Source organism: Struthio camelus, chromosome 14 (genome assembly GCF_040807025.1).
Source record: "Struthio camelus isolate bStrCam1 chromosome 14, bStrCam1.hap1, whole genome shotgun sequence".
In the NCBI taxonomy this organism is placed as follows: domain Eukaryota; kingdom Metazoa; phylum Chordata; class Aves; order Struthioniformes; family Struthionidae; genus Struthio; species Struthio camelus.
In genome coordinates, this window is record NC_090955.1 from 22,267,601 (window position 1) to 22,282,601 (window position 15,001).

The window sequence follows — 15,001 nt, forward strand, 5'->3', positions numbered from 1 at the left end:
CCCCCCGGCCGCCGCCGCCGCCGCCGCCCGCACCGGCCCCAGCCTCGGCCCGCTCGCCCGCCGCCGCCATCTTGACCCCCCCCGCCTCCCTCCACACACACCCCGAAGGGCGCGGCCCGGCCCCTCGCCGCATTTTTATTGGCCGCCGCAGGCAGGGGCGGGGCTTGAGGGCCTCCGCGTCAGCCGCGGGGGGGGGAGGGCGGAACGAGGCTCACGGGGAATGCGCATGCGTGCTGAGCCCTCCGCGGGGGAGGCTGGTGCTGCGCGCTGCAACGCAGTGCAGTGCTGGGCTGGGCTGTGCAATGCGGTGCTGTGCAGTGCAATGCAGTGTAGTGCTGGACTGGGCTGTGCAGTGTTGTGCAATGCACTGCAATACAATACAGTGCTGGGCAGGCCTGCACAATGCGGTGCAATGCCTTGCAACGCAATGCAGTGTTCTACTGGGCCCTGCAATGCCCTGCAACACAATGCTGGGCTGGGCTGGGCTGGGCTGTGCAATGCACTGCAATGCAATACAATACAGGGCTGGGCTGGGCTGCTGGGCCGTGTAGCGCTGTGCAATGCAATGCAGTGCTGTGCTGGACTGTGCAATGCAATGCAGTGCAGTGCTGGGCTGTGCAATGCCTTGCAACACAATGCAGCGCTGGGCTGGACTGTGTGGTGCTCTGCAATGCTATGCTGTGCAGCACTAGGCTGTGCAATGCAATGCTGTGCTGTGCGAGGCAGAGCAACGCTATGCAATGCAATGTTAGGCTGTGCAGCGCAATGCAATGCAGCGCAGGGAGTTCAGGCTGACCAAGCTGGCTGAATGCAGCTAGGGAGTGCAGTGTGCAATGCGCACGTTGCAAATGACGCCCTTGGAAATGCAGGCAGCTGCAGTCCAGGCCAGGGCAGGCACTAGCACAGGGCATGTGAGATTGAATTGCAGAGGGCAAGGCCACTCCTTGTCTGAAGAGTATTGAGCTCCCTGGTAGTGCTGTGGCTGTACTGTCACAGGCACTCACACCTGCATCTGGAAGCAGTGACGGCAGAGGTCCAAAGCAGTGACTCACCCCAGCTGTACACAGCTCCCAGTAGCTCTCTGTGGTCCCACCACGTGGCTGACTGGCTGGAGCAATGCGGCACTGGGCAGAGGTGCCACTGCAGTGATTCTGTGACAAACGCCTGCTGCCACCTCAGAAACTGAGCTGAGAGCTGGCGTGATGGGCCGGACTTCTACACGGAGGAGAGACACAGCCTAGGTGCGCAGGCAGGAGCACAAGCATGGAAAATGCTTTTCCGAGGAGCTTTTTTTGTTTGTAAGCTTTTCTTGCAAAGGACTGCCAGTGCTCGAGGAGCGCGTTTCGGGTGGGCGTAGTTCAGAGCAACTTTACTGAGGCGATGAGCTGGAATTTGCAATAGGAGTAGATAATCCCAAAGGATGGCAAGCAAATCCTTGTCTGTCTTTTCCCCGTGAAGTGGCATCGCCCTGAGGTGAAGTCGCAGGAGATGCAAACGCACCCTCTCGCTAAAGCCAGACGGTGCCGTCTCTTCTGGCCACGCTCGCGCTAGCGGATCTAAGCAAGGGTGCACCCAGCGTCGATTCATTGCAAAGAGTAATTTAGGCATTAGCTGTTCTGGCACTTGAGGGTTTGCAAGTGCGCGGGACAGAAAGTGCCCGCGCTCAGCAGGCAGCAGGAGGGCAGCGGCGGCGCCGGCGGGCGGGAGGCAGCTCCGGCGTCCGGCGGATGCACCGCAAAACGCTCTCCCTTGGATCAGGACTCATCAGGCGGACGCGTACGGCAACACGTACGGCCAAGGCAGTCCAAGAGGGATTTTTCTAGCACTGCCGCAACGTCGGCAGGGGCTGCTGCTGAACGCAGCGTCCCGATGCGATAACGAGCAGTTTTACCGAGCCAGTTTAATTAAGCTTCCTCTGAAGGCTCCATATCCTTAATTAAAGACCCATTTGCACTGCCGGTCCCCTTCCCTTCCGCCGCGCGGGGGCGGCGAGGCGGCAGCCCCGGCCTGTCTGCCGTGAAGGAGACATTTCGCGGCAGCTCGGTGACTCGGGGGCACCCTCAGCGCCGGCCAGCCCAGACCCAACCCCAGGAGGATTTAGCTGGCAGTAAAAGTCACAGATTTGGGTTTTTTTTTTTTTTTTTTCCCCTCCTCTCGTCTGCCAGCTTGCACCCCTTGAAAGGGGCTCGGTTTAGCTCTGGACGCTTCGCGCCAGGTGACCCGTCAGCCTGTCACGGCTGAAGGCGGAATAAACCGCGGCGCTTACAGAGCTTCGAGGTCAGCGGGGCCGGCGCCGCTCAGCCTCTTAGGGCGGCTCTGAGCCGCGCCGGTCTGCCCCGGGGGGCCCGCAAATCCTCCCCTGCGCCTCAACGAAACCCGGGGCGGGGGCGCTGCCGAAACCCCGTCGCAGGGGCACGCGGGGCGGCAGGGGCCGGCGGCGGCTCTCTCAGCGCGAGCCGCTCTCCTTCCCCGCCGGCGGGCCTGGCGGAGGCCGGCGGCCGCCCCGGGGCAGCGCGCGGGCCGGCGAGCGGCCGCCCGCCTCTGCCGGCCGACAGGGAGCCCTTGGCGCGGCCGGGCCGCCTCGGGGTGGCGGGAGGCCGCGGGGCCCGGAGCGGAGGCGATCTGCTGCGAGGGCAGAGGTGGAGGCCGCCTCCGGCCAGCGCCTCGGCCCCTCGCTCACACCGCCGCCGCGCGTCCCTGATTCACCCGCTTGGGCTGGGACAGCGCTTTTCCGGCGCGCCGCCAGTATTTTGGTTAACGGGAGGAGTGGTTTTTTTTTTTTTTTTTTGTTAGAAGAGCCCGAAACCTAACTAGCTGCCTTCACAGCGCCGTCGGTTTTCTCAAGTTGAAAAACGCGGCTTGAAAAGTCTTTGCTGTTGAAACCTTCCCCCACATTTTTCTGGTTGAAATGTAAGATTTTTTCAGCAGAAAGTTTAAAACGAAAAAAAATCTGCAAATAATAAATAGCTGCGGCTAGTTCAAGCGTTCACAGGAGTACCTACAAAAAGGCAAAGCAACCCCCCCCCCCCACAGACCCACTGTCTTTGTGACAGAGCAACACCCTTCTGTCCCCCGAGCAACAGGGACGCCGGCCGCGGCGGCGGGCAGAGCCCCCCTCCCAGCTCCATCCTGCCGGCCCCGGCCCGGGGGAGGAAGCCAGAAGCGCTTGCCGGCGCCGGCCGTGAGGCGCTTGCGCCCTGCCGCGGGCATCAGCTTGGCTGGCGAGACGGAGCAGCCATCGGTAGCTCCTTTGGACGCAAGAGGGAGCCTCGAGTCACGGGGCAGAGAGCGAGAGAGAGATATCTTTTTGCTTTGGTCCTCGCGGGTTAAAACACTTCTCCCGTCAGGGAGCGACGGCTGCCCGCCCGCAGGGCCCCGGCGCCTGGCTCTAGAGTCACGCCATGGGGCTTCTCCCTTCGTGGTGGGGCTGGCCACCAAAGGCCAGCGGCCGGCCGGCCCCCGCTCCGCTTGCCCGGCCGCTGGAGGGGACCGGCAGTAAGCGCAGAAAAAACGTCGGTACCCACGCGGCCCAGTCCGCCTACGCGTCCCCGCGTGAGGACGACGCGTTTCCCCTGGCCTCAGCGCCTGGACGCGCAGGGTAGGGCTCCAGCACCCCTGACGCGGGGGGCGAGCCCCGCCGGCGCACCCCAGAGCAGCCCGGGCGCGGGCGGGGGCCGGGGGGCAGCCCGCGGAGAGGCCGGGCACCAGACAGACCCCCCCCGCGCTTCCTTCGGGGTTTCCTTCCAAGCCCCAGGGAAATTTGGCTGGGGCGGGGGGGGGTCCGGGGTGCTCCGTCGGCGCGTTGCCCGGTTTAACTGAGCGCAGGGTACGCTTTCTGACCCAGCTTCCAGGGGGAAGAAGGGGGCTTTGCACCGGAGCCAGAGGTGACGCGCAGCCAAACGCTGCAACGCAGCGGCGCCGGGGTCTGCGGGGAGCCCAGCGGCAAGGGCTCAGCCTTCCCCCCCCTCCCCGTCAAAGTCAGGCGGAAACCCCCGGCCGCCCCAAGGGAGGGCTCGGGCAGGCCGGCAGCGCGCCCTCCCCGAGGCACGCGGGCGGGCAGCGCCCGGGGGGCCGGGAGCGCGCGGGGCGGGCGGCTGGCCACGTCCCCCGGCCCCGCGGGGCGGGCGGCCGGCCGGCCGCTATATCAGCGGGGCCGCGGGGGCAGAGGGGCCAGAGCGTGCCGCCCGCCCGGCTCCGCGCCCGCGCTCCCCCACCATGGATGACATCTACAAGGCAGCGGTAAGCGATGCCTTCGCTAGGGCTTGTGTTTCGGGGAGGGGGGGATTTTGGGCAGTTTTTACGGACCTTGTTGCTGATGCCCCGAAGCCGGCGCGCTGGTTCCCATGCCGTCAGAGTTAACGCGACGGAGAAAGGCGCACAAGAAGTTATTACAGGGTGGCGCCTTTCAGACAACATTTTCCTCCAGCACGCAGACTTTTAGCGCTGACAGTTGTGACGCTTTTCACGCTCCTCTTGTAAGCGTGAAGGTCTCGACCGTGCTGCTAAATGGTTTGCAGTCTCGGCCCTGGCTCCCTGCTCTGAGACAGCGACACGGTCCCTAAGTGCAGTTAAAAAAATCTCAGCAAAACCTTGGAGGGCAAGGGGGTGGCTGCTGGTCTTAGCCAGCGCAGAGCACAGCAGCACTTCCCATGGCACGAAGACCATTCGCGGGGGTTAAAATTCACCGTCCTGCTTCTGGTGCTTTAACATTTCGCCATTGCTAAGTTTTCCCCTTCCATAACTGAATGTTTTTTTGGTGGGATTTAAAAAGCTCTCAGCTTGTGTAAGGCATTTCCAAGCCTCCGCATCTGCTTCACCACTCCCAGCCCCTGCTATCTGCGGTACAGGAATTACGAATGTAAGATATGCTCTCTGAGAACGCAGAGGCACCCTAAGCGCTATTTTAAATTATACGGCTGTGTGTTATTCTTACTGGGCAAGTTCAAACTATTTGGTCTCTAATAAAGACACTTAAACAGACCGTGATATGCGGGTGGAATAAGGATGAAAATAGATTCTGAATTATAGGAATTGCTACTCTGTCCCGTGCATAACTGGAGTTGAAATACATTATAAGGGTTTCCTGGTGACTTTTTTTTTTTTTTATATATAGTTGATCAGCCTTGATTTTTAACTAAGGGCACAAAAAATACATCGTACAAGTGCTATTTTAATTCCAAGATCTTTTAGAGGGAAGGAAGAGCTTGCTTGAAATGTAACTGAAGAGAACAACAAAATGCTCACACAATTAGCTCTCCTGTCCTCTTGGTCTAACCTAGAACCTTGTGAGATTGAAAACCCAAAATGATTTGGATGTTTTCAGCGAAAAAAGAATCAGGAAAGGCTGTGCAGTTAGGAGTAGAGTTCCCCTAACAACCACTGCAGAAAAGGAAGAAAATATGACCTATAAAATTCAAGAAAATCCAGGCCTCTATAACTAATCTTTTTAATTAAACATATTCTCTGCGACTCAAGGAACGGGTCCTTTCCATATTGTTTAGGCACCTCATGCACATAGCTGGGAAGAAAGGCTGAAGAGCTTTGCAAGCCAGCAATGCTAACAATTAGCCAAATGGGTCTGTCCGTCAGCCGGAGGAATGCACTGTCCAGCGCAGGCTGCGTCGCAGCCTCCCGGCCCCAAAAGAAAGGTTTCCCCGCACAGACGCTCCAGCCTCTCTCCATATCTCTGGCCCATAAATGGGATACATATGGGCAAAGCTCCACGGGCCAAGGTCACTCCTAGTCAAAGTCTGTGGACTTCGGTGGAGTTAGACTTCGGAGGAATTTAGCCAAAAAAAGGAGCTCCAGCGTAAGAGCAACCAAAAACTTCCTGCCTCAGTTAGTTACCAAAAGCTTATCCCAAACACCTAGTCCTTAAACACAGAAATGAGCTGTGCAAAATACCTGATTGAGTCCCATAAGGATTTTGCTGCCCGTCTGAAGGCCAGGGCACCCAGGCAGACACCCTGCTGTTGTGAACCGTGACAACGCTACAACAGGTAAACGTGCAGCTCAAGTCCTGGGCTTTGGCGGCTGGCACCTGTACAGGGGCGAAACAACTCCAGCCCCGGTATGGCTGAGTTCTTGAATCTGTCCCCCAAGGCTTTAATTGTAAGAAGACATTCAGCTGGAAAAAATTTCAAGACCTTAAACTTTCCCCACCTAACTTCAAATGGAAACAAGAAATGAAGAACAAAGCTGGAAAAAAGCAAAGTAGAAACTATGACAGAGTTAGCATTATCACAGACATCCCAGTGCTGCGGGCTCAGTGCTTGCTTTCCAGTACCACAACAGGGAAAACCTCTCCCTGAAACACGATGCGGAGGGAAAAGAGGAATAAAGCAGAGCATCTATGTCCAGTGGACACTGTGAACTACTCAACTGAAATCCCTCTGCAATGCATGTATCTCTCTATAGCTACCTTGCATTTAAAATTTACGTACAGTTTAGTCCCACGCCTGTAATTCTCCAGATATCCAAAATGCCCTAGTCAAGCTTTGGAAGGGAGTATTTCATTTTCTGCTTGTTGAGGACATTTATTAATAACCGTTGTAGAATTGAATGAGTTTGTGCCAAATTCGCTCCATGCGGCCACAGAATCCAATGGATTTTCATCTTGCCTATTCATGTCTAGATAAGGCTATAGAAACACAAAGCTATTCTGGGAACCTTTTAAAGCTCTGTTAAGCAGCACTAAGAACAGTGCCAGGGACAAGTGTCCAGATAAAGGGCTGCAAGAATAAATAACAAAGCCTTTCTACTCCCGGGAACAATCAGAAAGCTCATCTTTATCTTCAGCACCTCTCTCACCAGGGTTTATAAATAGTGAATGCACCAAAAGGGTCGAGTTACACGAGTGGCATGACGGTGGCCGCAGACATTCGCTTGGGGAGCGCTGCGCCTGCCGTGGGGCTCCCAGCTCTCCTCCTTTCCCGTCTGCACAATAGCCCTGACGGCCAGCAGCTGCCTGCCTGCCTTCAGGGGCGGCTGGGCCAGGACCGGCTCGGGTTGCACCGTGCAATGCTGAAGAGCAATCCTGCTGCTATTGTTATCTCTTTCTGACCTGAAAGGACTCACCTCCTATAGTCCGTATCTTCACAAGCGCGTGGAGCTGAGCTGTAGCCAAGCAGGCTCTGGACGAGGCGCCCTGCTCGCTTCGCCCTACAAGTGCTTGTCCTCTGTCCTGCTGAGCAAATGCCCTTTCCCTACCTCTTGCTGCAGGCAGGCAGGGTGGCTTTCCAGCTGCCTTTTACAAAGCAATTACCCTTTGGGGCAAGAACATCAGCCTCCACGCAGAGAGGAGGTGCTGCAACTTGGTGTTGGGGGTTTTTGATAAAGCTGTGTCAGGGCCCGACCAAAACACACAGGGGGATAGTTGTCTGGGTATGGTTCACAATGGACATGGAGATCAGGGGAGCAGCAGGTAAGGACTGTAGCCGATAGCTATAGTAAGGAGGAAGCTAACAGGGTCCCTGCAGATACTCACTGCACAGGACAGAGATATCAGATGATTTGAGAGAGGGGCCAGAGACAGAGCCCTCTAAGCTAAATCACATAGGAGCCACCTGGCACAGGGGTAGCATCTGGCCAACTGCAGAGGGTCTCGTTGGCCAGCTTGGGAGGGAAGAAGGCAATGTTTTAATGGATGTTGCTGAAGGGACAGTTGGATACGATGGTGAAGTCAGTAATGTTAGATAAGCAGTACTTCTAGGAAGGAACGAAGCCAAAGAGAAACACTTAAAGAGAAGAAGCAGAGTGTAGGTCCCATGGATTCTTCTTCGCTCTTCTCATTGATTATTTTCATTAATTCGTGTTAACTAATAAGCTCCCACTGATCACTTGCAGGGAATAAAACGGGGTAGGATGTGGAAACTATCTGCCCACTCATTTCAGCTAACGCTTCTGCTCTACAGCCGGCTCTGCGTGCGCATGTGGCAGGCTTTCCAGGGAAGTCGCATCTGGCTGTAGAGCAGGACAAGGAGCGCGCAAACACAGAGCCCAGGTCAGGGCCACGCAGAGTTTGGATCCAGCCAGACCCATGGAGCCAGTGATTCCCTGGGGAAGAGGTGCCAATATGGGCACAGCCCCCCCTGCACTGGGGCGGGCACTGCTGGGGTACCCGCTGCTGCACTCAGGGCACAGAGCCAGCTCTGCCAGGCATTTGTTGGAGATGGTGGCACGCTTTTTCCATCAGACTGTGAAAACAGAGCTTCCTTGCTTTCTCCTCTTCTAGCTCTTCTCATCTACCTAGTTTTATCTCCATTTTCCAGCACAATGGTGCAGGGAAATGCCTTTTGCCCATCATGGGTATTTCTTGTTGCAATGCAGCGATAGGTATCTCCGTGGCGCGTTCCCATTTCACCCCAAGGACCCCATTTCACTTGCACCGCATGCGCGGGGCCAAAGAGTTGCCATGGATGCTGGACATTCGGGGCAACGTCTAAAACAGGCCAGAGGGAATAGCAGCCCCCTTCAGTGACAGAAGTCTTATGCATTATAAAAGCTGAATTCTGACAGAAGTAGACAAGCTCTTAATGGTTTAGGTAGTTCAGGACGTTTCTTGAATCTAGGGCTAAAAACAGCTATTGGGGAAGGTCTTATCTGTGTCTTGCTTCTCAGGGACCTTGCCAGCATCTCCCACCTCTGACCTGGCCCTGGCCTGAGCCCGAGCCCCCTCAATGGCACAGCCGTCCCACTTTGAAGCCTCCCGGCAGCAGAAAATTATTCCCAAAGGAAGGGTTGAAAAGGACAAACGCTTTTTTCCAGTTGGTCCTCTCCATTTGTGCCAAGGCTACTAGTGCTGCACATCTGATGCTGCCACTCTTGTAAAGTGATGCTCTCTTCAGAAGAACAGGAAATAGTTTTTAAGAGGAAGAATTTTTTTAGACTATAAGGTGCTGCTGTATCAAAACCTCCCTGATCATGTCTCCTGTAGTCCATGAGGGTGCCTGTTGTGGGGATTAGTTAATCTTTCAAAAGACTGCTGAACAAATATCTCTTTTTAAAGCCATAAGTGGTGGTGATGTATAAAAATTAATGGGTCTCCGTATTTTAATTACAGGTTGAGCAGCTGACAGAAGAACAAAAAAATGGTAGGTGCATCTTTAATCTGACACTGCGGGCGGAAGCCAAACCCGCTAGCAGTCAGTCCATCCTTTCTACCAGCTACTGCTGGCAGCCAGCAACTTGCCTGAGCTCAGCCAGGCTCAGCAATTACCTGCTGGAAGTTTAAAAAAAAAAACAACAACCCTAAAAACAAAAAACGGTCTTTCTGGTGGCCAACCAAAGCACAGCATAAGCCAAGGATTTCCGAACCACCAGGATTTCCTGAGACGCCGTTTCTGCCTGCCTGCCCAGGTGCACCCCACGCCGGGCAGACCCTGGGCAGCGCGGGGGACGCGGGGAGCGGTGCCCGGTGGAAGCCCGCTGCCTCGGGGCTGCCCGCGCAGCAGGACTGCGGCAGGGGAGCACTGGCACCTCTTCTCTCCTCTCTCTCTCCCCCCAGAGTTCAAGGCTGCTTTTGACATCTTTGTGCTGGGGGCAGAGGACGGCTGCATCAGCACCAAGGAGCTGGGGAAGGTGATGAGGATGCTGGGGCAGAACCCCACCCCGGAGGAGCTGCAGGAGATGATAGACGAGGTGGATGAAGACGGTGAGCTATTTTACTCTATCCAGCTGGCCAGGAGGGCCAGAGCCCTCAGCCCGCGTCTGCCGGCGGAGGTGGGCTCTGCGGGCTGCGGCGCGAGGGCCCGTCCACAGCCGCTGGGGGGGCGGGCGGCGCACCCCCCGCGGGGAGCGGGTCTGCAGCCTTGGCACCGCGGCGGCCGCCACGCGCGGCCCGGACTGGAAAGCCTGCGCCTGTTTTGTCATGAGCTGGAGCCCGAAACTTGGAGAAAGCGAAGTGTCACTACGAGAGGATGGCAGCGGTTAAGGCTTTACTCACAGAACGGACCCCAAGGGGACAGTGACGCTTTTTGTAAGATTAGGCATCTCGGCCGTTGATCAGAGGTTCCCCTCTGGCACCACCTGGCAGCGCACGCGGCCAGACAGACGGTCTCGCCCACCGCAAGACCCTGTTCCCAGCGGCGCATGAGCCCTGACCCTGTGATTCGGGGGGGTGCTCAGCCTCTGCGCAGCCCGGGCAGGACCCGTGGGGGGCACCGCCTCAGCCCGGAGGGAGCAGCCCGCAGGGGTGTTGCGGCTGAGCTCTTGAAGGAGACTAAGCACCCGCCAAATTTAAGTATGGCTCCTCCAGGACATTTCTAGACTGAAAGATGCTATAAAAATTATTACTATATTGAATGGAAACAGACTGCCTGAACTCATTTGGGGAGATTACAGGGACTCTGAAATTGCAGAGAGCCATTTAAAATACTAACAGAGAACACAGGCTGAGCGTTGCAACGGCCATTTCATGAAGTTTCTCTTAGCTAGAAAGTTTTGCCCTGCTTAAGTATATACACACACACGTACGTTAATAATAGTCAATATGAATTACATCAGTATACCAATAATCAAATACAACAAAATTGTCTGCGTGCAGGCGGGGTAGAAACGCCATACTAAGTAATTAGAAAAGAAAAGGCAGCTAAGAATCAGGCAAAGAAGGGAAATATCTCATTCAAAACACCAACAATATACCACCAGCGTAAAAATACAGCGCACGAATACCTGCAGTCTGGAGCTGTTATTATTAATATCCAGATGAGATGGACAGGTATCTGCATAGCAGAAATTACCATTCATTGATACTTAAAGGAGACTTTTGGTTCATTTTATCTGGGCAGAACGACTGCAAAAGGCAAAAATTCAGTGATGAATTCGGTCCACGGCCTCAGTCAGTTACACCAGTGCCCTGAAAACTTCCTTTTGCTGCAGGGTCTCCTGAGTTTTGTTCCTAGGTTTCTAACAGAAGTTTGATCGCTCCTTTGGCTTTACCAGTCCACACACTGTAGCGTTGTCTAACTGTGTTTATTCTGCCTACAGGCAGCGGCACCGTAGACTTTGATGAGTTCCTAGTTATGATGGTCCGATGCATGAAAGATGACAGCAAAGGAAAATCCGAAGAGGAACTCTCCGATCTCTTCAGGATGTTTGACAAGTAAGAGATGCGAACGCAACATGCGACACATAAGAGACTATGCTGTAAATAGAAGTCGTGCCCGAACACAGGCGTACCCATGGCAGCTCGCTGCATGGAGTTGTACACTTAGAGCAGGGGTAGAGCTTTTTTGCATTGTCTTAGAAACACCGAGCATCCTCCCAAAACACTAACACTTCACCTCTGAACGCAGAGGGATGATGGGAGAAGTGCAACGGGCTCTGGCCTTCCCTCTCCAGCATGTGTTTTTCTACTTCTGAGCTATTCTGTCCTTGCACAGAAATGCTGATGGCTACATTGACCTCGAGGAACTGAAGATCATGCTGCAGGCAACAGGGGAGACCATCACAGAGGATGACATAGAAGAACTGATGAAAGATGGGGATAAAAACAACGACGGCAAGATCGACTATGACGGTAGGGGTCTTTCTTGTGTGCAGTTTGGTTGCAAGTCCTTGGAAGTCCCATCCTTTTAAGGCAGCTCCTGCTGTCTCAGCTCCCTTCTGGAAACCCATATGAGCTTGCGTAGGCAGTGTTAGGCAATACGTCCAATCGCCACCTGTTTTTGTACAGGTGCACGTGGTTTGCCACGCTTGCAAAATTGTAGCAAGGGCCTGGGGCACCCTTAACTGTCCCCAGGCTGTTGAAAGGCAGCTGCACTGACCCTGTGAAGCAAACCTGGTTTTCACTAGAGACCTGCTTGCTCCCTTCTGCAGTCTCAGACACGCCTAAACACAAGCACCAGCTCCTAAGTACTGTTTCTTTAAGTACAGTGACACCAAAAATGACTCCCTGGTGGCAGCCCCGGTTCTCCTTTGGGGGCTGGCTGCCCTCTGGGGAAAGATGCGTTAGGGCACTCAAACCAAGTGGCAGGAGAAAGAGCAAGCTCTGAGTGACCATTGCCATCCTCCCCTGGCAAATAACCTGTCCTCTCCACCTGAGGGTGGATCAGCGAGGTACCTCTGGCATTTGGAAGGACGCTGGCCATGCTACATGCTTGCAAAGCAGCGGTAGTAGTAAGTGTTTCTTTCAGAATGATTTTGCTGTGCTTTTGTGCAGTTGTGAGTAGATCCAGTGCAGAGAAGCTTTTTTAAGACACAAAGGTGGTATAAATTTAGATATCAGCCCAGAGCAGTATATAAAGCTTACCCACCTCAGTCAAATAACTTCCGAGAGAGGCACGGCACAGTTTTCAGCAAATGCAAACAAACATATCAACTCAGTGGCAAAAAAACCCAAACAAACAAACAAACCCAAACATACCCCCCCATTTCTGAGTAGAAACTGTAGCCCTTGTGGCAGTCCTCACTGCGGTGTCACGCCACTTGCTCCCTGGGTGCTCAGCTGCTTCCTGAACTTCGGCAGCACCCACCTCAAAGCTGGGCTTTAGCGACATTTCTATGGGGAGGCAACAGGAGCTCTCGCCGCAGCCAGAGGCATGGTAGCTGTGATCTTCCGCCTCTTGCACACAGGTGGGAGGGAAAAGGAGAACGGGCTGTGGAAACATGCCAAAAGGAGCACTCGGCAGCTACGGATGGTGCTTCGGTCCTCATCTAACACCCACTTGCCTTCAATGTCTTTTCCTTGGCAGAGTTCCTGGAGTTTATGAAGGGCGTTGAATAAACCTGAAAGAAGATCTACAGCCTGAATCTTTTAAATCCTTCCAGTGTCCTTGTCTCATCTACTTGGTTATGTCCCCTTGGCTGCTAGCATGAAGACTAAGTGCTGAAAAGAGTGGCCATCAGGAAAATAAAACACTTTAATATCGACTGCCTCCAATGGTCATTCCTTGGAGATTTAGTAAGAGAGCTTTACCGTGGTTCTGTGTTCATGATTAACAGCGCTGCTCCTTGGAGCAATACCAAGAGTCTGAGAGCCAAGTCTTGACAGATCATGAGAAGGCAATATAACAGTTGTAGCTTTAAGCCTGTGAGGAGCATTTTGCCTGTAGTCTAGTTACAACCATCAGCAAATCAGGGCTGTGAGCGTGCAGTACGGTGCTGCCCCACAACGCGTTTCCTTGCTGCCTGCTGCTGCTCCTGCACCCCGGCCGGGCCATGAGGGAGGGCAGCAGGAGCCCGCGCCGGGCTTCAGGAGTTGGCTCTTGGTGCTTGTCAGACTAACTGGATCACCAGGAGCATTTTATCAATAAAAAGCTAATTAACAACCACTTACGCCATTGCCGAAATTCCTGGTGTTCTCCAGTCAAGGGATGCACTGTCCCTCTTCCCCTGCTTTCTCTTTGGCTGTCCTGACCGACTCGAGACTCAAGGGTCACGAGGGTCCCAGGACAGGGTGTGACATGCCCCGCACTTGGCTCTCATCACAGCAAGATCTCCCGCGCACGTAGGACAGCGTTCCCAGAGGCCGGGCTGCCTCAGCCCAAGCACACAGAGAGGCGACGGGGCAGGAGGCGCTGCGGGGAGGGACGCCGGCAGCGGCGGGACGCGGCAGCCTGACGGGGAGGGCAAGGCACGCTGCTCAAGACAGGCCCAGCTGAAGGAGCCATCTTCACAAGCCCCAAGGAAACACATTCCCACGGTATTAGCAGTTCTCCCTACACATAGCACATCCGCGCTGCCTCGTCCCATCAAATTACAGCCCCAGCACAGCTCACGCATTGCTTTCGTGTTGCTAAAATCAAACATTTACCCAAGCAAAACAAACATTGGCAGACCGGGGCGCTATATCCTTCTGTCAAAACCCTCACAACGCTGCCTTGAAACCCCCTAGCAGGCAACTCCCAGGACCCTCACGCATACGCTCTTTATTTTTGCCTCTCTAAAAATAGGGTCGCACCTCCCCTCCCCGGCCCCCGATGGAAATTAACACCTCCAAGTGACTGACGTGATACGAATCCTCATTCTGCAGCAGTGCTGCAAACGTTGCAGCTCGCACCAAAGGGACCAGGGCTCAAAAAAGGAAAGCAAGAGTACGAGAGGCTTATTTGGCTGGTTGGAAGGATCTGGTTGTTTCTTTCCTCTGGACAAGCACCAAATGTTTTGCCCAACCAATGTGGTTGGTTTATTTTATTTTCAGCTGGCCATCGAGGCCCTTCCAGCTTCCGTTGGGGGATCCTCCGGCAAAGCAGGCATCAGGTTGGGGGTGAGACGGAGAAGAGGAGAGGATGGAGAAGGACCGATGGCACGTCAGACCTAGCTGCCGCCCTCTCTGCTGCGCCAGCCCTGCCCCATCTTCCCCCAGGAGGGGAAACGGAGCGGGAGCCGGGAGGTGGGGGGCCACCTCTATCCAGCAAAGCCCCATTCACCCGCTCCACAGCGGGAGAAGGCAAGTTCAAGCCATGAGCTTTGCTCATGCCGTTACTTTGCTACAGCCTGGCTGAGAGCAAGCACGCTCCTCAACAAAATGGTTTTAGCTAGTTTAAAGGATGGCCAAGGTGGGCTGTTTTCCATAACATTAAAAAAATAAAGCAGGAAGACGAGGACAAACTGAAGAAAGCTGTTAACGAGGCAAACTGCCTTGTGCCCAGTCCCCAAGCGCAGCCCGTCTCGCCCTCGACGGGGTCTGCGCGGCAGCATCCAGCCTGGGGCAGGCTTCACCCTCACCAGCAGCCTTCAAAGGGACTTTCCCTACACTGGCTGTGGAGCTCTGCCCTCGGGGACGGTAGATGGTGGCGCTGGTGGAGGGGCGACCCTCACCCCAACTCCCAGCTGCACCAGCCAGACCCTGGCACACGCGCGTCCCAGAGGGCAACGTCCAGGAGGGACCACGCTGGCAGCTCCACCAGGCGCTCCCCAAGCGTTGAGAATGACGCGCCGAGCTCGGAGGCCCTTACAGGCCGTCACAGAGAGATCCAGAGTAGAGCTGGAGCCAGCGAGGTGCCGTGCTGTGTCCCTCTACGCACTTTCAACGCTGATACCAGAAAGGGAAGAGTCGCGA

At 55.1% G+C, this 15,001-nt stretch overlaps 1 protein-coding gene across 1 annotated transcript; it reads left to right on the top strand.

Moving 5' to 3' along the window:
• The first annotated feature begins 4,113 nt into the window (after positions 1-4,113).
• TNNC1 (troponin C1, slow skeletal and cardiac type) lies at positions 4,114-12,870 on the top strand. Its single transcript, XM_068960252.1, has 6 exons — positions 4,114-4,239; positions 9,062-9,092; positions 9,506-9,652; positions 10,987-11,101; positions 11,382-11,518; positions 12,693-12,870. The coding sequence occupies exons 1-6, from the start codon at positions 4,216-4,218 to the stop codon at positions 12,722-12,724; spliced, it is 486 nt and encodes a 161-aa protein (XP_068816353.1). The 5' UTR covers positions 4,114-4,215; the 3' UTR covers positions 12,725-12,870.
• The last annotated feature ends 2,131 nt before the right edge of the window (positions 12,871-15,001 follow it).